General features: G+C 37.9%; 1 protein-coding gene across 1 annotated transcript; it reads right to left on the bottom strand.

The window, feature by feature from the left end:
• Positions 1 to 221: 221 nt before the first annotated feature.
• On the bottom strand, positions 222 to 27,527 carry kcnk3a (potassium channel, subfamily K, member 3a). Its single transcript, XM_056481760.1, has 2 exons — positions 27,221 to 27,527; positions 222 to 1,277 (listed from the first exon to the last, which is right to left on the bottom strand). The coding sequence occupies exons 1-2, from the start codon at positions 27,501 to 27,503 to the stop codon at positions 388 to 390; spliced, it is 1,173 nt and encodes a 390-aa protein (XP_056337735.1). The 5' UTR covers positions 27,504 to 27,527; the 3' UTR covers positions 222 to 387.

Consider the following 27,527-nt stretch of genomic DNA (forward strand, 5'->3'; position numbering starts at 1 on the left):
TCTTCAAAGACAAGAGAGAATTCACTGTCGAGGCGGTTCTATCTACTCAAATCAAAACCAGAGAAGCCTGACACTTGTTGGACTTGTTGGTTTTGAAGCACCTGCAATGATTTCCTGCAGTCTGCGTGTCGCCTTTACTCCAAAACCTCAAAGTGTACTTCAAAAAAATACAGGCTTTTACCCTGTTTTTATTGCACGCTGCTACATCTTCGGTCCTCAAGCAGCACCTGCTGACAGGCCGCTCTCCCCCGTCTATCACTACATTACATATATTTGACTGACAGAGGATCTGAGCAGCTTAGAAGCAGCGGTTGTTTCAACCCCAAGTATAACAGTGGTTGGTTTCGTAAGGCGAAAGAGATTACATGCAATACATCTTCCAGTCCTCTAGATGGAGCTGCGACGTTTGGAGAGTCTTTGGTAATGCGCTGGGCTGAGCAGGCCTGTGTACACTGAACTGGCGGCGGAGTGCTCCTGCAAGGCACTGCACACACAGCCGTTGGAGTGGAGGACGTCGGAGGTCTCGCTGTGCTCCATGTAGGTGTCTGAAGTGGACAGGTCGTGAGAGATAATCATGGGGATTGAGTAGCGCATCTTCTCTTGGCTTTTGTACCAAAGACAAGAGCACATGGACTGGAAATGGAGCACTTCCGCGTAGACGTTGCACAACCCCTTCCCAGACCCTCCTCCGTGTCCCGCAGTAGATGAGGATGGTGGGTCGGACATGCAATGATTGGTTCCGGCGCCTCCGCTCTGCCTATTTCGGGACAGCAAAGTGCGCTGTTCTGCGTCACGGCGTTCATCCTCTGCATTCATGGTCATAAAACGCAGAACTACCAGGTTCAAGAAGGCGCCGATGACCGTGAGGCCCGTGAGGATGTACATGAAGCTAAAGGCTACATACTGGGGGTTGGTTTGTAAAGCGTTATCCTTCTGCAGGGCCACGTAGTCACCAAAACCAATGGTGGTGAGTGTAATGAAGCAGTAATAGTATGCATGGAAGAAGCTCCAGTCCTCGTAGCGGGAGAAAGCTGCTGCCCCCACACACAGGGTGCTCATGCAGGATATCAAGCCAATGCACACCATGTTGGCCATGGAGACCTCGGTGTGCCGGAGACCAAGACACTTTTTGAGACGGTGGAGCAGGTATTTGACGAAGGTGTTGATGCGTTCGCCCAGACTTTGGAACATCACCAGGGTGAGCGGGATCCCCAAGAGAGCATAGAACATGCAGAACACCTTCCCACCATCCGTGCTGGGGGCCGCATGACCATATCCTGGAAAATATAATAGACAACATTTAATATTTGGGGTTTGTCAATACATCAGTGTTACTCAACTCCAGTCATTTGAGGACATTTTCCTTTCACGATGCTCCAACAAAAAGCCCTTCCACAGTCTCCTTCAGCTCTTGCCTTTAGAAAAATGATTTTGGAGTATTAGAGCCTGCTTGGCTAGACCACTTAACAGTTTCTTTCCTCAACTCCTTCAACTCCACTCACCTTACCCCCTTCTGAAATATTATCCCCAGTTCCCTCAAAAAACCTCAAAACAGTATGCAATTCTGAGTGTGCCTCAGTGGGCAGGGGTGCCGCTAGTTGGTGGAGAGGGATTATGATGATTCTAAGGGCCCATACACTGCAGTTACTATTAGGGGGCTCCTAAATCCCTCACATGCCATGCCCCACCATCACCACCACCACCCCGCTCTTCACTTTCGTCAGTTATACCAACAATACCACTATCCCCCCCCTTTTCACTTTCTTCCACCGTTACCTTCCACATAACGTTAACAAACGTTACCCCTTAACCACGCAACCCCCCCCCCCCCCCCTCGTTCATTTTGACTGAAATAGCATCACCACCCCCTCCCCTGCTATTCACTTTCATCCGTAATACCAACTTAACCTTCACTTAGATGGGCACACCAAAAACTTCCTGTCATAGGGACCAAACTGGCCAGTGGCGCCACTGTGAGTGGGTTTGACAAACCACCTGCAGAAAACACACACTTTCCTCTCTCTGACACTGTAACCGACACTTGCACCAGTTTAGCACATTTAAACCAGAAACCTTCACACAATCATTGCATATCTCTTGAAAAAACACTGTATTTCCGAGTGTGCCTCACACAGGTGAGTGGGCTTGACAAACCACCTGCAGAAAACACACACTTTCCTCTCCCTGACACTGTAACTGACACTTGCACCAGTTTAGCACAACTGAACAAGACACTTTCACACAATCATTTTATAGCTCTTGAAAAAACACTGCATTTCTGAGTGTGCCTCACACAGGTGAGTGGGCTTGACAAACCACCTGTAAAAACACTCTTCTCTCTATATTCACCAAATACTTTACTTAAATTCCATCTTACATGGACCTAATAAAGAAAACAATAAACATACCTTACCACACAATCATGTTGCACTACATGTATTCTTCAAACTTTAATATCTCCTACACACGATATTATTCAGTCTTGTGTAAATGTGCTTGTATAGTCTGTCTTAGGTTATGTGTGCAGTTTAAGTTTGTATATGTTTAGTATATAGTTAGTAAAGTTCGATTACTGCTCCAGTATGTTATGTGTAGGTTTAAAATAGCTGTTACGTCCAGTGTTGTTTTCATATTTATGATTATGTTTATTCATGTAGCACTGTGGTCCTGCAAGACACAACATTTCTTTCCACTCTATGTCTACACATGTGTAATGGAGTGGAAGATATTTTCTTGGCACACTTCGGGCCCATTAGTACCAATTGAGCATCATGTCAACGCCACAGCCTACCTGAGTATTGTTGCTGTCCATGTCCATCCCTTTATGACCACATGACCATTATGGCCATCTCCTGATGGCTGCTTCCAGCAGGATAACGTGCCATATAATAAAGCACGAATCCTCTTAGACTGGTTTCTTGAACATGACAATGAGTTCACTGTACTCAAATGGCCTCCACAGTCACCATGTCTCTATCCAATAGAGCACCTTTGGGATGTGGTGGAACAGGAGATTCAAGTCATGCATGCGCAGCTGACAAATCTGCAGCAACTGTGTGATGCAATCATATCAATACGGACCAAAATCTCTGAGGAATATTTCCAGTACCTTGTTGAATCTATGCCATGAAGGATTAAGACAGTTCTGAAGGCAAAAGGAGGTCCAACTCGAAACTAGTAAGGTGTACCTAATAAAGTGGCCAATGAGTGTATATTTTTAGTGATAAAAGGTCTATTTAAATTCAACAATATCCATGCTCCCCCTGAACCCATTGAAGTCTTTAATTGAGATTCATCTTCCTTCTACTCACAGCGATCTTCTGTAATTGTATTTGCATTGCACTATGATGGAGTCCAGTTGCTCTTATTATAGCAACAGCATGAATTATTTCTTTGAAAGCGGCTCAGTCGAGCCATCTGCACATACAGGCTGCTGTTTGGAGCTCATTTTCAGGGCTCTGCTTCTCTCCCTCCATCCATTCAGCTTACATCTCTTAAAATAACTCCTCTTTTTTTTCTCAATTATTATTTCACCTTATCATCAAATGTGCTGCAGTTACTCCAAATCCATTCAGTAGTTGAGCACATATTATAAAGGGGTTGAGGATTAAATACTTAGGGAAGGTGTGAGAGAGTGTGTGTGTGATGTTGGGGGAAGGGATGCCAGCGAAATGAAGGATTAAAGATGTTTGCCATTGGTTAAATCACAATATAAAGCATGCATATTTAGGAATAAAGTAAGGTGATAATGACTAGGCCCACATGGAACCTGCGCCCACAGATTTCCACAGAATGTTGACCCTATCACTACGTCTACACTGTAAAACATTCAGGTTTCAGCACAATTCCATCATGCTCTAATCTGTCTATCACAAATCTATGAAGTTATCTAAATCGTTTTAACAGATTTAAGTTGATTGAACTTAAAACATTTAAGTTGTCCCACAAAAAACTTCATAATTGTGTTGTTTCGACTCATTTTAAATAGTTTGAACAAATATTTTTTGTGTATTTACTAATGTAAATGTGCATAAATATATAAATGTATTCAGTTTTTTATTTATTTACTTATTATATTATTGAATACTGTGTAATGTTATTATTTTCGGAGGGGGGTGTTATATACAATAAAAATGACATTTGCTGTTTGTTCAAGCTACTTAATTAAAATTGATTTGGGTTTTTTTTGGAGGGGGCGGGGGGGGCTTTATTGTTTTATGTTTAATCCACTTAAATTTAACATTTGTAAAAACTAGCGAGTGAACTTAATTCCTTCATGTTGCCCCAACACAAGTCGATTGTGTGGAACCCACAATTGTACTGACCAGGCTCCGCCCTGCTTAGCTACAGTGAGTAACTGGTCTTGGGCTACAGGGTGATATGGCTGTGATAATGCATGTGTATGTGTGAGTGCCCTGTATTTGTTATGCTATGAGGACATTTATGTCACTACCAGTAAATATTGACCTTGTCAACACAATTCCATTATGTTCTAATCTGTCTATCACAAATCTATGAAGTTATCTAAATCGTTTTTACAGATTTAAGTTGATTGAACTTAAAACATTTAAGTTGTCCCACAAAAAAACTTAAGAATTGTGTTGTTTCGACTCATTTTAAATAGTTTGAACAAACATTTTTGTATATTTACTAATGTAAATGTGCATAAATATATAAATGTATTCAGTTTTTTTATTTACTTATTATGTTATTGACTACTGTGTAATGTTATTATTTTCAGAGGGGGGTGTTATATACAATAAAAAATGACATTTGCTGTTTGTTCAAGCTACTTAATTAAAATTGATTCAGTTTTTTTGGATGGGGGGGGGGCTTTATTGTTTTATGTTTAATCCACTTAAATTTAAAATTTGTAAAAACTAGCGAGTGAACTTAATTCCCTCATGTTGCCCCAACACAAGTCGATTGTGTGGAACCCAGCATTTTTGTTTACAGTGTAAGAGACCTACTGTAGCTTTGTTTACCATACCAAGTGGTTCTAATTGATTCAATTTGCATTGTAAACCTTAAATAAAAGTTTGTAAAATAATAAAATTATTTTCCTAAAAAAACATGTAAGTTTTCAGTTGTTGCGCTCTCAAAAACATCCTGCAGAAATCCACAAACTACATTTTTACTCATTTTTTTTTTTTACAAAGTTCTTTGGAGGAAGTCCACAGATTTGATCTTGCCATAATGTTTTATTTTGTTTTGTACTTATATAGCGCATTTATCGTGTATGACCATACACCCAAAGGGCTTCACAATCATTAAGAGAATCTCTCCACACCCCCACCAGTGTACAGCATCCATTTGGATGATTCAACAGCAGTCACAGGACAACGACGCCAGTGTGCTCACCACACACCAGCTATAGGTGGAGTGGAGAGACAATGATAAGGCCAGTTTAGTGGATGGGGATGATTGGGAGGCCTGATTGGTAAGGGCCGATGGTGGGAATTTGGCCAGGACACCAGGGTTACACCCCTACTCTTTACAAGAAGTGCCATGGGATTTAAAACGACCACAGAGAGTCAGGACCTCGGTTTAATGTCTCATTCGAATGACGGTGCCCACTGACAGTATAGTGTCCGCTGCACTTTACTGGGGCATTCAGACTCACACAGACTGCCGGTTGAGCGCCCCCTGCTGGCCTCACCAACACCACGTCCAAGACCTAGTTTTTCCATGTGGTGTCCCCTCCAAGTACTGACCAGGCTCCGCCCTGCTTAGCTACAGTGAGTAACTGGTCTTGGGCTACAGGGTGATATGGCTGTGATTATGCATGTGTATGTGTGTGCCCTGTATTTGTTATGCTATGAGGACATTTATGTCGCTACCAGTAAATGTTGACCTTGTGAAAACACTAATTTTTTTCTTTCTTGGTCTCATGAGGATAACGGCTCATAAATCACACGGAATTAAGTATTTTGAAAATGTTTCCTTGTTTCTTTTTAAGGTTGAGTTTAGGACAGAATGTACAGTTTTTCTTTATTTTATTCATTTTCCTTTGGCTTAGTCTATATTTCAGAGGTCGCCACAGCAGAATAAACTGCCAACTATTCCTGCATACGTTTTATACAGCGGATGGCCTTCCAGCTGCAACCCAGTACTGGCAAACACCTATACACTCTCACACACTCATACACTACGGACAATTTAGTTTATTCAATTCACCTATAGCGCATGTCTTTGGACTTGTGGGGCAAACCGGATCACCCGGAGGAAACCCACGCCAACATGGGGAGAACATGCAAACCTCGAGCCAGGACTCGAACCAGCAACCTTCTTGCTGTGAGACAACAGTGCTAACCACTAAGCCACCGTGACGCGTTCTATATTTTATACAGAAGAAAAATCAATATGTCTATAAGAAGTTCCTATAAAGATAGCTGTACAAATGTTTGTGTGTGTGTGTGTGTGTGTGTGTGTGTGTGTGTTTGATGAAGGCAGATCAAAGGCTGATCTGGGATGCATCCACCTTTATTAAAGAGTGACATCACTGTCAGCTCACCAGGCCTACGTTTGGGATTAATGAAATTATTAATAATCAGATTAACATATGCCATGCATAACACTGCTTTATAATCTGCACTGATGTCGCAGTGTTATATATGCAGTGTTTTTGAACCACATCTTTAATTATGATTGTATTGTAGCTGGTGGTACACTATTTATTTATTTATTTTATTATTTATATATGTTTGTACTTTCATTTTAGTCGTCTTTTATTTCTTTCATTTCACTTTCCAAAATTAATCCTCATTTCACTTAAGTTTACAATCACAGTACAGCTTGGTATCAATTTTTTATGATTAATAAAGGAATTATAATGCTTTGTTTCATTGTTTTAGGTTAATTTCAAAGTAGTAGAGCGTTTACAGCTACTGTATATTTCTGTCAGTTCGCATCCCATTCTTTTGTGCCCCCTGACGGCATAGTCGCAAACCGCGGTTATACTAAAAACACGTTCTTACACCGTTAATGCGGCCATGGTACAAGATATTTTAAGACATCTATAATCTAGTGTGCTCCAAAACAGTGACAAAATAGAAGATATAAAACTGATATGAAAATGTAAAGCTTGTAGTTTGTCCCTTCCGCCTAAATGGATCAACAGTTTTACGCACGTCACCTTATAATTTTCTCATCAAATATAAAGTTTCTCATCAAATCATAACCAATCAAATGCTCTTTAGTATCTCTAACCCCACCCCCTTCAAGGCACTTCTCATTTGATGCACTTGAGCTCAACCATTCTTACTGGCAGAGTGGTGATAAAGCAAAACGCTATTAGCTGTTTTGTAAAAGGGGAGGAGCTACACTATGTCCCACCCCTTTTTCAAGTTTCGGTTGAGATTATGTCAAACATCGAAAAAAAAAATGCACATTTCAAAGCACTTCACGAGACCTTTAAGTAATAAGTGAAGTTTCACAAACTAATTTCGAGAGGAGCACGTGATATGATTGACTACAGCTGATCCTCATTCCTATCATTAGCTAGCCTATCAGATCATTCTAAAACTACTATAAATATCCTGCCTAAACTTCATTCCTTATCTTCGTTTTAGGAAAACCCCCCCATCCTTCCCTTCTCCCTCCTCCTCTTTCATGATCGGGCAACACGGTGGCTCAGTGGTTAGCGCTGCTGCCTCGCAGTAAGAAGGCCACAGGTTCAAGTTCTAATTGAGCCAGTCGGCACTCTCTGCGTGGAGTTTGCATGTTCTCCCTGTGTTTGCGTGGGTTTTCTCCGGGTCCTCCGGTTTCCTCCCACAGTCTAAAAACATGTACATAAGTGAATCGTAATACAGTCACAAGCACTTAATGCATACATAGCAAAGGGGGCACTCGAGAAACTCCTGATCTCGTATCCCTCCTAATGCTTATTGACCAGGCGGGAACCTTGGGCTCATCTATCTCCGAGCTCAGGGTTCTCTCCCGGGACAGCATGCCAAACCTGCTATCATAGTCGAGCATCATCTAAGTGTGAACTCTTGAAAGTTTAATTTAAATATCAGATTCTGAAATCTGATACATGGGCATATATGAACACCTACTCTGTATATACAATTATACTTAGTATATAGTGTGTACATGTTTGTAATTCTAATGGTTAGCAATTAATATATGTAAACATTTTGCCATTTTTTAAATATATGTTAGACATATTACATATCTGTGAAATCCAGACAAGAACTTGTATATTAAATATATGATTTGCATATATTATCATATATCAGATATTCATGTTACGACTATAAGACAGTATTTCAGTCTTTTTACTTCAAAATTTCATTATTATTTACTTGTTACTTGCTGTTTCTTTGTAAACAGTTCTAAAAAAGTCTACCAGTTTCTTTCAGTTTTGTGTTTTTTTTAAATATGTCATCTTTTTTTTAATCTTTATGATAAACACAAATTGTGTAATATATTTTTCTATATTACATTTACATTTATCAGAAAGTGACAGCACCAATATTCACGGAGCTGTGAGGCCGGTGTCTAGCCGATGAAGGTAAATCCATATGATGGCGAGAATCAGTCATTGAATCAGTCATCTGCACATCAATAACTGTCTGGTTTAGCTCAGCTACTAAATACGACCTCCAAAGACTACGTCGAATAGACTGCTGAGCGAATCACTGGTACAACCCTTCCTACTCCCCAAGAACTGTACTTATCCAGAGCGAGCAGAAGGGCTGCCAAAATGACTCTGGACCCCTCACACCCAGCACACTGCCTCTTTAAACTTTTACCTTCTGGTCGACGCTACAGAGCACTGCGCACCAGAACAGGCCGACACAGAAACAGTTTCTTCCCTCAGGCAATCCATCTCATGAACACTTGATGATCATAATTGCGGAACCAACATCACTACTTGCCATACACTTTTATACACATATACACATATTTAACAACACACTTTACATGCCAATTTGCACATAACAGCTGCACATATAACGTTGTATAGTAATAAACATGTACATACACTTGTCAATCTGTATATTTGCACTCACTACTTACTTCTATTTTTTAAAATATATTTATTATCTGTTTTTTGTCCTGTCTCTGTAATCCTTTTGCACTGTAGAAGCTCTGTCACGAAAACAAATTCCTCGTATGTGTGAACATACCTGGCAATAAAGCTCGTTCTGATTCTGATTCTGATTCTGAATGACGATTTCTTTTTCTTCTTCCTTTTTTACGACAGTTGACAACAAACTTTTAGGTGCAATACTGCCACCTATTGCCCTGGTTAGTGACATTGCAAATCAATCATTGGGCTGACACGAGAAACTTGCTTTATGGAAAGATGACTGAGGGAGAGGAGTAATATATATTTATAGTTTACTGTAGTAAGGGCTAAAGTATACTACGGTAATTACTATTATTTCATGATAGTTATTAATGATTCTACAATATGTAAGTTAGTGCAATTTAATGCTTATTCATAAATATTTCCCTTTACTATACATTACTATAGTATTTTTTGTTTTTGCTGTTATATACTATCATTTGTTTCTGTTTGGTACAATATTATCTACAGTAAATAACTGAACTGAACAATTCCGCCTCATATGATTCATTGACAGCTTCAGTGATCACTAAGATATGAATGATAATTTAAGTTGCTTCGATTTAAAAATGAAAATTGCGAAAAATATTTTAGATGTAGCTGCGCTACGCTTTTTGCGAAGTAGCTTTTAGCTTAGCTTGATACATTTCGCAGGGTGTAGCTTTTAGTGTAGTTGAGCTACATTTTAAGTAGAGTAGCTAATAGCTTAGCTCACTACATTTTTCAAGTAGCTTGCCCAACCCTACATTTGATACATCAACCTGTCATACTAAGCAAAGCAAAGAAAGTTGACATTCTGCAACAAGATGGCGATGGAGACCACATAATAAATCATTAGGGAAGAAAAACTCATGGTAAATTTCAAACTAAAGCTGATCAAATCATTATAAAACTGGTACGTGACATTCTAAGTCGATCTCTCCCTTGTATATTGTAGTGCTGCATTTATACCATAGTAATCTGGTAGTGATTGCGCTGCTTTGGCTTTTTAAAGGTTAATTATTATGATCTCCTGATTGCAACAGAGAAATACTGAGAAATCTCTGTAGACTGATGGCATATCATGCCGTTCAGCATTATAATCTCAAATGTCAGCAAAATCTCCTGTTTTGTCATCACTTTACACATTACGCTAGAGAATCATTCAAATACTAGCTCTGAAGTGACGTTTGTGAAGTAGCAATGGCTTCTGCTGTTCGGACATCAGCTGCAGATGTGAATGAATGGTGGAAGAAAGTAGTACAAAAGGATTTTTGAGACTCTCTGTGTTTGATTTTGTTTTTTAAACACATGATTATGCCAACAAACGGTTATTTAAACACAATATCACACTCGTAGCAGTGCAATATGGCTGTATATCATCACTGATGGGACACTAAGGCACTTGGCCTGCAGCCTCAAGCCAATGTACGCTTCCCACTAGTGCTGATATACAGCCATTTCGCACTGCTACTAGTGAAATATTGCTATTTATTTTATTTCAATAATTTATTTTTGTTGTTGTTGTTGTTTGAAGTCTACCAGGGGTGGGATGAAGTAGGATGGGTTCTAAATTTAAAAAGTTGCTTTTGGTTTAATATTTCTATTTCTTGAAAAAAATTAAGTCAACTATTGTTAACAAAAGAAAAAGGAAAATCTACCAGTTTCTAAATGATTGTTTCAGATGAAGTCCTACTACCGTTGTGTTTGAGTGTGTGTGTGTTTGCTCTGAGTGGTTATGTTTAGCAGGCTATATGTAACTCGAGCAGTGTTTGGGGCTTGACACACTCTGGTCAGATGTCCCGCTGTTGTCACTTTTAATCTTTCTCATCTTCTTGAAAAGCGACATCGGCAAAGCAGGGCTGCAGAGTCGTGCCATTATATAATGCTATTCCTTTTCTCCTTTACGTAAGATATCATTTGCTTACCTTATTATAAATAAATGATGGATTTCTTTAATGTAATATTTAAAAATATATCATTTTTTGCATGTGTTTAACATGAATGGCTAGTCATTTATTTTAACTGATCATTTATGTATGGGGCATGGTGGCTCAGTGGTTAGCACTGTGGCCTCAAAGCAAGAAAGTTGCTGGTTTGGGTCCCGGCTGGGCCAGTTGGCATTTCTGTGTGGAGTTTGCGTGTTCTCCCCATGTTTGAGTGGTCAGAAATCATATCAAAACACAACTAAAGGGTTTAGATAAGATGTGTAAGAAACCGATGAGAACACAGGGAGAACAAGCAAACTCCAACTGGTACAGCCGGGATTCGAACCAGCGACCTTCTTGCTGTGAGGCAATAGTGCTAACCACTGAGCGACCATGCTGCCCTAAAACAGTTTAGCCTGTTAAAAAATTACCTGATATGAGCAACTTCGGTTCTGGAGGACAACTGTCTTGCAGAGTTTTTCTCTGATCCTAATCAAACACACTCAGACAAGGTGGGCAGCTTCGGTTCTGGAGGGCCACTGTCCTGCAGTTTTTCTCTGACCCTAACCAAACCCACCCGATCAAGCTAAGCAATGTCTTCAAGATCACTAGAAATCTACAGGCAAGTGTGTCCATTAAGGGTTGAAGATAAACTGTGCATGATAGTGGCCCTCTAGGACTGAAGTTGCCCATCCCTTGTGTGGAAACGTTTGACTTGAGTCCTGACCTAAACCTGACTGAACACCTTTAAAGGGCACATAGTTTACCTCTTTTTTATGATTTAATATTAATATTATGGTTCTTCTGAGTGTGCCAGTTTAGGTTCAGTTTAAAACACAATTCAGATTTTTTTATTATAATGTGTTAAAAAGTGTCATGTTGGGGGCGTGTCCACAGTTCGCTGATTTATGGGTGTGTTGCTTCACATGTAAATTAGTTTCTGCTTACCGCCAACGTAACAAGGGGGCGGGGCCATGAGCTCACCCGCTCTGCGTTTGCAACAGAGTCTGACAGGCAGACGGAGAAGGAGAGAGAGGATCAGCATTCAGTCGTACATGTACGACTCTGACACAGACCAAGCAGAGAGTACAAAATCATATGTGTCTTTGTACAGTTTTACAGCCAACTGTGTGCTAGTTTCAAGTGCCGAGCTTGTACACAGAAACTAATAACCACGCACACTGAATTAACTTTGACTGAGGCACCGGATGCGCCGCTTGAAGCCGCGACGTACATGAAGACATACATGAAGTGTCCCGAATCGTCGCGCCACGCATTTTTGAATTCTAAACATAGGTTTCTGCAGCGGTCTGCGGCGCCCAGACGTCGACTTGAGTGTACCCTGATAGAAACCTATGTTTAGAATTCTAAAACGCATGCTAGTTAAGATCACAGGGAGCTTCTGGGATCACGAGAAATGCAAACGGCTGAAGTTTAAGGTAGACTCAATGAGAAGTACACATGTTTGCAAACCTACCTAAAGATACAACCAATAATTCTGATTAGAGTGATAATGTGGAGAATATTGCTCTTGTGTTGAGCCCAATGAGCCTTGCATCTAAAAATAGAGCAAGGGTGTTCCTTTAACGATATCGCTTCAACTCACACTGAAAATGGCGGATGTGAATCAACAAACTGAGGATATGATGACGCGCCTGTCAATCAATATTGATGGGCGGGGGGACCGCTGTCCTACGTCAAGTAGCGGTCGATTTAAAAACAGCTCCAATTGGTCCACCGTTTTTATGTTGTTCAATAGAAAAAAAAGCACTGGGTGTGCTTATATCACCCCAATATGACGGTCTACACACCATACATGCACATATGTCTGTCCAAACAGCTTGAAAAGTAGATTTTTACCATAGGTGCCCTTTAAGATGAAATAGAGCTGAGATTGTGAGCAAGAGCTAGATGTCCAACATCAGTGTCTGACCTCACAAATGTGCTTCTAGAAGAATATTCAAACATAATGAAACTTTGATTTAAAATAAATATAGTGCTACTTTGCATAGAATAATTATGAAACACTAATCAGCACCACCAATCCTCTGAATGTCTGCGAAATACATGTTTAAGCACTTAGTGCTTAAGAGTAGTAGGACATGTCCTTGTGATTTTGAGGCATGACTCTGTAATGTGCAATATGCTTACGTATGCTGTATTTATGCTTATAGTTTCATCTAAAGTGACATAGAGTATGGCCAGATGCCCGGTGGAGACAGCATAACAAACACAATCAGCATCCTTCATCATGAAAAAGCAGACAAAACTGTGACCCTATATTGCTCTTTACATAATCGGCTCAATATTAGCAAATGTTTATATTCATAATTGCCTCTACTGTAATGATTCTGGTATAATGTTGCCTCAACTGACCTCAACCATTAACAATATATTTCAACCAACAAAATTGCTGTTCGCTGGTTTTTCACTCTTTTTCAGACAATTCTGGTGTGATGGTTGGAAATAGAGTTGTGTATAAAATCACTAAAAACACTTAAAAGCATTAAATTCCCTTTTCTTCTTCATTCTGGTGTTTGTTGTCAACTTCAGCTGATCATCTTGACCACGTCTACATGCCTGAGAACATTAAGTTGCTTCCTTCTGCTAGGTTGATTAGATTTATGAAGTGAAAAGGTGTACCAACACTGTGAGAAATGATGGGTTCCACATGATTACTTCATGTTGCACCAACACAAATTGATTAAGTTAACTTAATTGTTTCAATGAATTTAAGTGGTTTGAACATAAAACAACTAAAGTCGCCCCAAAAAATAACAAGAATTGTGTTGGTTCAACTAAAATTAAATAAGTAGTTTGAACAAGCAGCAAAAGTATTTTTGAGTGTAGAACAGGGGTGTCTAAACTCAGTCCTGGAGGGCCGGTGTCCTGTTGAGTTTAGCTTCAACTTGCTTCAACACACCTGCCAGGAAGTTTATAGTACAGTATATCAAGTAAGAGCTTGATTAGATGGTTCATTTGTGTTTGATTAGGGTTGGAGCTAAACCCTTCAGGATCGAGTTTGGACAACCCTGACCTAGAAAGTTCCCTGTATACAGTGTAATATACAGTGTAGCGAGGACATATATCAAGTGAGACCCAGTAGAATTTTTTTGTAACGAATAATTGATGATGGTATTTCAAATGATTAGAAAAGTAATGTTCACTCAAGGTTGTGATGTGGCTGAGACCCGAAGCACCTCTGGTGTACATTATTTTATATATTATTTTATATTATATTTTATATGAACTAGTGTTAATGATTCTGGTTCCACCACAGGCACAACACCAGACAGACACTATTAACCCTTGTGAACTGTTCAAATGTACCACCATTTTGTTATGTTAAGGATGAAAAAATTCACTGAATTAAACTGCTGTAAAAATGCATCAGATTAATATTTTTTCAACTTTTTTGCAAAAATTTGTCAATCAACCTCAGTCCTGATCAAAACTAAATTATTTAGAAAATTACAGGATTTTAACTCTTTAATTGCCAAATTCATAAACGATGTCACTGATTTGGTGAAAAAAACACACAAAATGACGTATTTTCAATAGAAAAAGTTATTATGGACTGGATTTTTTTTTTTACCTTTTCTTAGTCTTGGACATGTGAACGATTAGTAACAACATTGGCTTTGATGCATTGTTAGATTTTCATTTCTACTCCCTAATTTGTTGTTGGTGACTGGTTTTGCCCCATTGACTCCCATTATAAGCACATTTGATGGTGTATTAATACACAGTCTTTGTTTTTGTTTACTCCATGTTGTTCTGAGAGCTGAGATGCATGTTTTGATTTTCTCAGACACATCAAGGTAAGTGTGTAAAGGTCACTCTCAGACTCTTACACACTCACAGACACACTTACACACACTTTAATTTGCTGTTATACTACATATAAAATCCAGAAACTAAGCTTTTTTTTTTTCATCAACAATCAAACATCAACAATCAAAAATGTATGATTATACGCTGTCATGGTTTTGTAATAAAAAATGTGGTTATAATGGAAGTCAATGGGGCAAAAACAGCCACCGACAGTAAATTAGAGAGGAAATATGAAAATCAGTCACAAACAATGCATCTAAGGCAATGCTGTTTCTCATGGCCAAGACTTTAATAAAAGGTTTTAAAAAATCCAGTCCACAATTAATTTTTATGTTGAAAATACACCACTTTTTTGTTTTTTCACCAAATCAGTGACAAAATTGCTGAGTGTATTGTTGAGTTTTTTTAAAAACTTCAAAACATTTTCTCAAAATATATGTCAAAATAGGTTTTCTCAAGGTTCTTCGGTTTCTCCCACAGTCCAAAAACATGTGCTGTAGGTAAATTTGATGACCTAATTGACTATAGTGTATGAGTATGTGTGTGTGTGTGTGTGTGTGTGTGTGTGTGTGTGTGTGTGTGTGTGTGTCTGAAAGTGAGCATCTCACAAACCTCTCATCTGTGTCATTTATCTTGACCAGTACATGTAATCTCTTATTAGAAAGTAATTTCGTCAATCTGAGTTCATAATAGTCCATAAGGCGATGATAATAGTTAAACATGGCAGTTTGTTCATGTTTTAGGTTGCTGAAAAAATAATTTGCTCTGTTTTTTTGCGCTTCACTCTCGCGTTTACTCGTTTCTAAAAGGCTGTGTTTTTAAAAATAGCGGTTTCTTTGTTTTCATTCTCCTGGCTTGTTGCGGGAGCGAGTGACGTTTCTCTGTAAACCAATAGCGTCCAGTTGCGTCTCTTGCTTTGCCTTTTGGTACCCTTTTGTTGTGCTAAAAAGTGGTACGGTACGGTTCGCTTTTAGGTACCTTTTGAAAGTGGAAACAGCCATAAAAGCATATCAAACCGAACCATACCCTACCACTCAGTGGAAACGGGCTATAAGCTGAAAGAAAATCAATGAATGAATTGTTTTATTTATTTGCAACGTTTTTTTCTACTGTATGTCATTAATTGTATTGTTTGTCATTTTTCTTACTTATTTTCACATCTCGATGTTGACAGGTATTTTGTAGAAGCGTCTGCATTTCTAGGTGCTTGATTTATCCTGGAAATAATTGGAACACCTGAATTGAAATTGAATTATATGATTTGGAGAGATCCCAAAACAATTTGGCTACACATATATACAGTATGGACGTAGACAAAATTGTTGCTACCCTTCAATTTTGTCCAGTTCAGTTTCATTAGTTTGCCTTTTTTATAACTTCTTTTGAACCACAATTGGAAAGCAATATACAGTTTTTGATAGTTTATTCAAAGTTTATTTTCAGTAATTTTTAACCACTACTTTATCCCAAATTATTTCAGTAATTTTTAACACAGTGACCACATTTGAAAACAGCAATTATTTTAGCACAAATAAAATTCTGAATGTTACAGCAGTCAGACATAATAGGCTGTGTTGAAACATGATTGACCATTGAGATTCTTCTCATGTATCAGTCTTTTGTAGATGACCTTATGTTTTTGAGGGGTCTTGCATGAAAGTGACATTGTAAAGATGTACACTATTTGACAAAAAGCTTGTCGTAGTTGTAAGAGCGACAATTTGACTTCTAGTTGATCATTTGGAAAAGTAGCAGAAAGTAGATTTTTCTGATAAATCATCTGTTGAGCTGCATCTCAATCATCACAAATACTGCAGAAGACCTGTTGGAACCTGCATGAACCCAAGAGTCTCACAGAAATCAGTCAAGTTTGGTGAAGTAAATAGTGTGGTTTGGGGTTACATTCAGTATGGAGGCGTACAAGAGATCTGAACAGTGGATGGCAACATCAACAGCCTGAGGTATCAAGATATTTGTGCTGCCCGTTACATTACAAACCACAGGAGAGGGCAAATTCTTCAGCAGGATAGCACTCCTTCTCATACCTTCTCAGCCTTCACATCAAAGTTCCTGAAAGCAAAGAAGGTCAAGGTGCCCCAGGATTGGCCAGCCCAGTCACCAGATATGAACATTATTGAGCATGTATGGGGTAAGATAAAGGAGGAGACATTGAAGATGAATCCAAAGAATCTTGATGAACTGCAAGAATGCTTTACTTTTTTAGGACAGAAGTCAGACCTTACTGTCCTAATTTAATAATTAAAAATCAAGGCATGATCATATTTTATTTTGACAAAATAAGCATAATCTAGAGGCCTTTGCCTTTCATATAAGCCCCTTCTGATACCAAACGATCAACTTGAAGTCTAGTTATTATTTGCTGTTCCTAAAACTTGGATAGGCAACTATATAAACTTTTGTCAGGTAGTGTATAATGTCCTACTAAGAGCTTGATTGGCTAGCCCAGGTGTGTCTGATTGTGGTTGAATCTAAACTATGCAGGACACCGGCCTTCCAGGACCGAGTTTGAGCACCACTGATGTATATTCTATATATCACAGATTCTAAAATACACAATTTTTTTTGGCCTTCATCTGCACAATTTGCTGCTTGAGGGTTTCAGTCAATTTGCAATGTCAGACAAATGTCAGATTAAATTACCACAATGTTCATATTAATACTAATAACTGGGAGATAAATATAAAGATGCTCTCTTGTTTGATCAGTGACCTTTTTTGAATATCGCAAATGTAATACTGTGTAAATACAATGTGACATGAAATATGCTTAAAAATACTATTTAGTCTATTTATAAACTAAGAAACAACTTCAAATGTTTAGTTTTAATTATTACTAATATTTCAAATATTATTTATTATTGATTAAACAATAATATTTTGCATATTCAGTCTGTGTGTACTATAAACCATTCTGTGGAACAACTGCATATTACAAAAGGTTTGTATACTAGATTTATGGATTGGACTTTAAAACTGTATCATGTGGATTCAAGATACACTGATTAATTTTGTACATATTATCAGGAAATAATGATTTTTCTGTTCGTTTTGGAACAGGAAACAGTGTATTGCATGTTGTAATTGCTATTTAACTTCCTCTATGAGTGTGTTTTAGCACAGCGGGTGCCATAAAACGGTCTGTCCAGGTGGCTGCTTAACTCTAAATAGGCTTCGGGTGAAGTGCCAAGTTAAAAAGAAAGAAGCAAAAAAAAAAAAAAAATGCATCAAACAAAAGGACCTTTTATTGTCCTTCTGAAACACCAGCTGCGACATTGAAGCCGTCAAGCTGATCAGCAGATTGTCTACGTGAAAATCGTCCGATATTGTATAAAGTGCAAAAAGCCACAGATCCCGACTGATGCATGACCCCCTGCTCTGCTGGCCAGGAGGGTATTTGTTTTTTCAGTTCACATTCTTTCCATCCAAAACATTTGTTCCCTGTTGCGGAGGGCAGAAGAGGTGCTTGTTTCCCACTGTATTGTCGCCGGACCCTGGAACTGTATTGATCCCACAACTTTTAACATCAACAATCTGAACAGAAACTCAAAAATAGTCTAAGGGAACATGTTGTTTTGAAATAGTTACTCTCATGTCAGAAGCTCTACTATTAATATTAGCAATCTTCTGTAAATCATTCAATTAGACGTTGTCAATACAGATTCACTCAGATTGGCTTGAAAATCAAAATGGCTGACTGAATAACTGAAGAATCATTTTTATAAAGTTCTTTGCACTCTTGTGACCTCAGAATCATTTAGATGTAATGCATGATTTGTAAATGAACATGAACACATTTAGATTTTTGCTAACATTATTAGCTCTGTGTGTTTGGGTTTTCTCACATATTAAACTCGCTCTGCAGTCCAACTGGTGAACATTGCCTTTGTGTAAGGAATAACTGACGATGGGGCGTTACATTTTTAGAAAATAATGCACGATGAGATTTTTGTGCATTATAATGTTGTGGATGTTACATTGGCTTTTTTAAATTAACCAAAAATGGTTGATGGAAACGCCAAAAACTTTGAAATTCTGCATAAAAATGTATGCACATAACTGAATAGGATAAACTTTTTATTCAATAAGAAAAAATGTGCACAAATGGACAAAAATTGCTGTATACGCATTAAAAAAAGTCATGTGATTTTGTTATGAGATCATGTAATGATGAAAATGTGTGTGAATGAACAAACCAGCAGGTTGAGCACATTGTAAAACATCTGAAATGCTGTTTTGGTTAAATAATTCTGACTTTAATTGTGCATATATATATATATATATATATATATATATATATATATATATATATATAAACACCATTTTTATGTTAAAAAACAGTGTTTAAATGCTATATTTTTAATGGTTAACACTGCGAATGACTTATATGTACAGGGTTAATCAGTTATTCAATTAAACAGCAGTTTCTTCCAACACAATCTCACGGCAATTCGTAACTTTTTGATTTAGTGGCTAATTCGTACGAATTCGTACAATCTAATTCGTACAATTTAGTACGATTTGCTCATCCACCAATGACGGTTGGGTTTAGGGGTGGGGTTAGGTGCCACGCCTCCTTTTTAAAATCGTACAATTTTGTACGACTGAACTCGAATGAACTTGAATTAGCCACTAAACTGACAAAACGTAAAATACTTACGTTTTCTCGTGAGATCAGGCTGGTTTCTTCAGTTATCCCATAGTTATCAAGTTCATATTGAGATCATTTTGACACATACCACTACGAGTTTTTTCAAGCTGCGATGTGACACCTCGCGATATTTACAAACAAGTCAAATGAATCATATTTATTATCATTTGACAGTAAGGGAGCAACGCCACCAAATGTAGTGAAGAGTAATGATTTTTCTCTAATAATTGAGTAAGAGTACTCGTACACGTTATCCAACAATTTTACTCATGTAACTGTAATGAATTAAATGTAATTCGTTACTACCCACCTCTGAAACCATCATATTATACTGTAAAAAATGTAAACAGATTTTCATCGTTATTTTATTTCTCATTCATCTTTGCTTTTGAATTGCATTCTGAGATCTGGATCTTACCTTTGAAATCTTTTGATGATAAAAAGTTCGAAAAGAGACTCTTGTTGACTTTTTTTAATAGTTTGAAGTGATATATTGTCTGTGTTTGTTTAGAAAATGATGGCAAAAAAAATCTAGTGATAAATTGACAGTAGTTATTTTACACACTTAATTCTCCCTGTATTATTTCTTAAACAATATCTTGTTTTAGACTGCTAAAATGCCAATAAAAGTCACTTTAATAAACTGCAATGTTGAATTTTCAACATTAAAAGTCAACAGAGTAGAGATAAAACTCCCAAAATGCAATTCACAACCGTAAATAAACGGAAAACACTTAAAATATGGAGCCTGTTAATTAACAGATATTTTTTACAGTGTAAATTACTGTATATTTCTGAATATATGTTAATCATGATCCAGTCTGATAAAACAGAACAGTGGTCTGATCATTACTGCACGAACTTCCACTATGGATCGGGTTAGCTCTGTGTACTGTGCTGATACCACAGACCGCAGATAGTAAACAGTTCCTTGTTTACAGAGTGCCCTGCATTGACAATAAGGTGCTGGCAGGCTGGTTGCTTAACTGATGATTAGATTACTCACGGCATGTGTACACAGTAACCCGATCTATCGCAGACACATGAAACAGACCTGGCCACAGATGTGTCTTGATAAGAGGAAACGCAGCTTACATGACAATGGAAAAATTAATTAAGTTGCATGAGTTTTTAGTGGATGGGGTTGAGATTTTAATATGATTTACAGTCTGTTACATAATGACACGAGATCTGAGGATCCCTGTGGAGAGGTAATGCACTTTAGCAGTGTATTTATTGTGTGAATAATATACTTTTGAAGTATATACTGCACTGATAAAAATGATTGACTGGATGACTGCATTGACTACTTTTTTAAGGTAAGTGGTTGCAAACAATTTATATAGGCTGAATTTAAACAAACATAATATGTTGAATGAAAATTCTTCTAATTTGCTTATATTTAGCCCAGGGGGGATTTTAGGATTTTCATTTTAGGGGGGCTCAGCTCCTGAGGTAAAAAAAAATTATTAAAAAAGTATATATATATATATATATATATATAAGCTTAATATTCCATTTATAAGTAATTTAATAGTAAGAAATTAATAAAAGTTAAAATGTTTAATATGGTATAGGGTTGTATGCTAAACTAGCAGTATTCCACTGTACTGCAAAATCAGAGATAGCCATTTGAGTTCTGAATGAGCCAAATAGGCTCAACACACCTGCTTACCGTAGTAAAAAACACTTTCTATATTTAAGTTTTGTTTCCATGTATTAAGTGGATAAAACTGCCACTTTTCGAATTAAACGGCAAATTTAAACATATATTTTAAACCTACAGGCTAATTCACATATTTCATGATCTGAATCACAATAATAAATACAATTTTTTTTAAGACAACACATGATGTTTCTATCTCTGTCAGTGACTCTGACAGTTAAAATGAGTGCATTCTCTAAGAGGTTCTGTCACTGTTTTTAATCATTTCTGTGCAAGACTGTATGGTATAGTTCAGCGGTGCTCAACCCTGTTCAACCTTCCTGCAAAGTTCAGCTCCAACCCTGATCAAACACACCTGAACCAATTAATTAGGAACTAAACAGCACTTGATAATTACAGGCAGGTGTATTTGATATGGGATGCAACTGAAATCTGCAGGAAGGTCAATCTCCAGGAACAGGGTTGTCACCCCTGGTATAGTTAATGCCACATGCAAATGTGGTTTATATTGGTAGTTAATTTTGAAATTAAAATATCGAAATGTTCGATAAGAACTACTTTTTCGAGGAAACAGCTGTGATTATGAGGTGAGCACCAATGAAACAGTAGATGGGAAACCCGATTGCTCCTCCATGACATTGGGGTACAAGTGATACAAGTGTATCTATAGCAAAGAACTGCAAATAAGCAGATATTAAAACAATCTATCAATAAACACACACCTTGTTCTCCCCCTCTGCACAGCTGTGGTTTGCTGATCAAATGAAAAACAAAAGATGAAGAGGAGCTGAATTGTTCCGGTGTTTTCATATCAAATTTAAAGGGGACTGAGATGATATTTTAGTGTACAGTTTATGAGCTAGACGCAAAAGTTTTAGGGGGTTTTATTTATTGGGTTATATTGTGCTCAAATTGCTTCGCTTACTCAAATTGATTAAGTTCACAGTACTCATTAGGATCAGTTTTTGAACTTAAATGGTTTATTGCAAACGGTTTCCTCAAATGGTTTGAGTTACCTTAAGTTTTTGGGTTTCAAATCCATCTGAGTGAACGGAGAAATTTGAGCACTGTTAAACTCAATAAATGAAGAGAACTTAAACCAACTGAGTACTGTAAAACCCAATAAGTTAAGGCAACTCAAACCGTTTGAGGAAACCGATTGCTACAAACCATTTGAGTTAAAAAAACTAATCTATTTGAGTACAGTGAACTTACTCCATTTAAGTTGAAGTGATAAGGTATTTAATCAACTCATTACCTTCAACACCGAGTTCAAAACTCTTATTCAAATGAGTAGAATTAACTTTCAGTAAATTTTGAGTTAACTACACTCATTTCATTTGATAAAGTTGTCTGTTGGGTTTTACAGTGTATACATTTTATACATATAATACAAAAAAGGAAAGCTGCTGACTCTCAATCAATGAAGCCATTAATAAGCAACTATTCCATTGCAGGAATGGGCAAATAAATGTTTAATGTGATTTTTAGATGAGGTGCAGCAGTTCACATGGTAGGACAGAGCTGTCACTGCTCGGCATGTCACATCAGCTGCCTGTTTCCTATCTTTTAGACACAGAGAGAGAGAGAGAGATGGACAGATGACGGCTGGTCGCTGATCAGATCTGTTCATCATTGGATAATCTAAAAGACATTGAACAACCCTTCAGTGTCTGATTATTGAAGAGCCATCCAGAATCACACTTTCTACAATAAACCAAACCGAAGCCCACAGATGTCTCAGTGCCTCCAGGAGATCTGTGACTTTTCCTGAAGGTTGTGCGAGTTTAAGTACACATAAGCTCTCTGTGTTCCTGCTGGAAAATCCAGTTTCAGCTAGTCACACTGTTTTGAAACACAGTTGGCCTCTTGCTAGTATAAGATGGTCATCAGCTGGTACGTAAAAATCAGTGTAGCCACCTTAAGCTAGTAGATATAAGATTAGAAGCTGGTCTACCAAAGAACATCAGCTGTGAATAATCACTTTAACCGGTCCAGACCAAATAATTTAGACCATCTAGAGCAGGGGTGTCCTGGAAGGCATATTAGCTCCAACCCTAATCAAACACACCTCGACCAGCCAATCAAGTTCTTACTAGATACACTAGAAACTTCCTGGCAGGTGTGTTGAAGCAAGCTGAAGCTAAACTCAGCAGGACACCGGCCCTCCAGGAGCGAGTTTGGACATCCCTTGTCTAGACCTCCTAATGGCTAATTTAGTGCAACAGTTGTGCCATTTGAACTAACCAATGACACTTCATGACTGGCCAGAAATTGGTGTACTCTGTTTACAATCAGACACTCGATTTTCCGACATATGCTCTATATGTTTTTGCAACACCTCAAAATAGCCCTCTTAAATTATGACCACCTGGTACATACAGTAGGTTGTTTGTTGCTGGTCTACAATGATTGATTTGAACAAAAAGACCAGTTTAGTCAAGTTTATGCAGACCAACGAACTACAATGAGACCAACAAATGACAATCTTAGATCAGCCTGATATAAAAGACCAATATAAAGCAATTAACATGCTACCTAAATCTTAAGCTGCTTTTCAACTGTGTGGTGCAGTACAGTTCGACTGTACGGTTTGCATTTCCTCTGTAGTTTAGTACCACGCAAAGTGATTATTGCTATATTTAGTTGCGTTGCCTCTACTGCCATGACATCATCGTTTTCATTCTGGGTCATCCCGCTCAGCTTATGCTAGGTCTGCTCCTCAGCTATCAATGAGGGGAACATCTAGACCTCCTATTGTCTATAAAGGCTGGGTTATACTCAACACACCAGCGAGTTGGCTTGGGTGCGCACAGCAAATGTGATGTCATCGCAGTGTTAGCGGATGTTTGCTTTTGGTGTGCATGGCATCATTTGTAACTTTGTGTGCGCTTCCACATATGAAGATGCATGACTTGGAGACGAGTCTGGGCGCAATGAGCAACACCTTCAGGGGTCAATCACACCGAACGCATTTTTTTGCATTGAGCGTGTTGTGTGCTGCTCATGCGCCCTGCATGCCTCGCGTTTTAACCACCTGCTGCGCCTCTAGTTTTTATCGTTGCGCGCTGTGTACGTTGAAAAAAGTCAGCTCTGAGTGGAAAAAGTTTGTTATGTCACTCGTAGCTTTTTAATTCTATAATTAAATTAAATCAGAGATGGGGTTTCCATTGAGGTGACAGCAGTGTTTATGTTGTCAAGATGACTACAGAGACTTTTGAAGATGGATGAGAGACTAGTGGTTACTGTTTTTAGTTATCCGGAGCTGTATGACTTTACAAATCTTAAATATCACAATAGCTTTAAAAATTAAAACTATACCAGTATCAACATCAACACTCGTGCAGCAGATATGCAGCTGAATCAGTCATTGCTAGCAACATAAAAAGAGCAGCACACTTTAAAAAAAGGCCAAAAAGGCATTGCGGTGCCAAGCCTTTTCAAAACGGAAAAGCGCATTTGGTGTGATCGGCCGAAACAATCCGAAACAATTGCCTGATGTGAAGTTCTTTAGGTTTTCTTTGAAGCTTTGAGGGAAACAATGCATATATTTTGTGCACAGGTTGTCCAATGCTTTTTAAGTACATTATTCTTCATTTTTTATGTATAAATGTTTTTGAATTAAATACTCAATTAGCTTAGATAAATAAATTGTCATGCTGCAAATTCAGTGGCTGCTGCTGAATGTTTATATAGCAGGTTAGGTGTATCGTGTAGCAAATCCAATGATGCTGGTAGTGATGATTCTATGATTTTAGACCAATCAGTGATCTTTAGTGTGTATACGTCACATTTTTCTTAACATCACTGTACGGCTCACTTTGAACATTCCAATCAAACTACACAGTACTATGCAATAGAAAAGTAACTTTAAAGAACCGTCTTAAACTCTCAACCAGAATCTGTTATTTAAATACTTCTGAAATGATGACACAATCAACACCTCCCCTTTAAAGTATCAGTATCAGCTGGTAGATGGTTTGTTGCTGGTCTAAAATGGTCTACCACATTTGAAAAAAAAGTTGGACCAACTTAGACGAATGAATCTTAAGTCCACGGTTCAATTTTGGCCATGATTTGGTTGTCTGAGACATGTTTTGTATATCCTAAAACAATGGTTTTCTACCATGTTCCTGTAGCCTGGACTGCATGCAAAACATGCGTTGTTGATGGGCTCCAAGAACGTAATTGAGAACCCTTGTTCTAAAAGATTTCTATTCGAGACTTCAAATCTGTGGTTTTTGATTGTTGGTTTAAAGTTGTCATGAAACATTAGTAAATATCTTTTTTTTCTGCTATCATGATTGTGAAATGTATGGTGCATGATTTGTTTTTTGGGAACCAATTGGATAGTTGAAAGACAGGCATTGCCAACAAAATGGAGGATGATTGACAAATAAACGAATTCAGAGCCGAAATGAGACATCCACTAATATGCCTACCCTAACGGAATTCCATGTCACCAGGAAATGAAAAATAAGTTGTTTTGAGGGGGAAGGAATCTTATGGTATTTGATTAAAGTTCATGGCGCAAATTTTTACAATGCAATGAAGTGCACAGATACATACTTTATAACAAGAAACTACTATATACATATAAAAATAGGAATGGCCATTAAATCTTGACTGTAACATTTTTACCGAATGATTTAATGGCCATTGCAATCAAATTTCCCCTCCAATCAAATTCAGGCAGTGCCAAAAAATTTGAGACACTTTCCTGAAATGTGACTTAAGCTACGAAGATCGTTAATCCAAGAACCAATTAGGGGCCCAGAACCTGATGACACAACAAGCACTTCAATCTACCCCGGGGAAAATGTCGAAAGCCTTTTTTTCTGGTTTTATTGTCAAGGAATGTCATCAGCAAAAGTAGCTCTACAGATTGTTTATGTTTCCTCTAACGTATCATTTCAGAATGCCGCTTTCTGAACGTGTCCCGGATTGATGACGTCAAACTCTAGGTGAGTCTTTTGTGTGTCTGTGTTTGACGCATTTTGATTGCCCTTCAGTCTTATATTATAACAACTGAGATCTTGCAGTGCGATATGAAGATCATGTTTGAACAGTCTGTCAAACAACATTATAAAGGAATAATAAAAATAAGCCCAGTTTAAGAGCAACAATCTAAGTCCAGTTAAGCGACAGTCTACTTCATCCAATGATAATTTTAGAATGTGATTTGAAACAGCTAATGGCCATCCTAGACTAGCGAGAACTCACAATTTACTATCATAAACTGAACTTTCCACCACAGAGTGTTATTTTAAATATACCCAATGCAACCTTTAAAAAAACATTTACTTTGCATGATCAGATTTGAACAGACAAAGTTAGACCAACTAATGTCTTAACAAGACTGACATTCAAAATCAGCTAATGACCAATTTAAACCAACTAATTTGTTATTTAAACCATTCGAGTATTAAATTAATGTGAAATCAGTTAACTTCTGAACACTGCTGAATTTATGAACATAGTGTGTTATTTTAAATCATCCCACCATGACAAGACAATCAGTAATGCCCCTATAAACTGGCACCATCTGTTAGATGCTTCATTCCCCATGGTCTGCCAGGTTTGAACAAAACGTCATAACTAATTACAATATAAAACAAAGATTAACAATCATATTAGACCAACTGACAGTCTATAAAACATTTATTACCGATTCAGAGTTAATAACGCACCTTTTGAATGACCACCCCCAGAATATAGGAAACCCTTTTCTCCTGTGTGTTATTTTAAACGACTCTAATGGGATTTTTTAAGTTGGAAAATAAAGAAATTTACATGTTGAATCAATTCAGGCTTACAAATACCAAAACGTTGCTACGTTGTGTATTTTATTATAGATTTAAAAAATCTAAAACAAATAGCATACTTTGCATTAATTGACTTCAACACGCTGACGGATTCAGTCAGATTAGTGTGCAACGCGGGGTCCTTTAAATTCTTTATAATTATTTACGTAACCCATTTGAAATTTCTAAATTATGAACCTTCATAAAATGATAGCTATTTTAAATGTTTCATACAAAAGATCAAGTCTTTGAGCGTCTGACATACCTATAGTGGTGATGACCGTGATGGCGAAGTAGAAGGACCCAGCGAACCTCCACTGGACCCCCGCCTTGTGCGGCTTGAGCTGCAGCACGACCCGCTCCAGCTCGTCGAAATTGACTTTGCTCAAGTTGTACTTGTCCATCAGCTCTCGCTTCCGATCGTCCAGGACCTTTTTTTGTGTGATCTCCATCTTGGACTCTAAAGCGTCAAAAACCGCCGCTCCGACGAGCAAATAAGTGAAAGTGCAGATGATCAACACGAGGGTCCTGATGTTTTGTCTCTTCATGGTCGGAGCGAATGAAATGAGGCG

Source organism: Danio aesculapii, chromosome 20 (genome assembly GCF_903798145.1).
Source record: "Danio aesculapii chromosome 20, fDanAes4.1, whole genome shotgun sequence".
In the NCBI taxonomy this organism is placed as follows: Eukaryota; Metazoa; Chordata; class Actinopteri; order Cypriniformes; family Danionidae; genus Danio; species Danio aesculapii.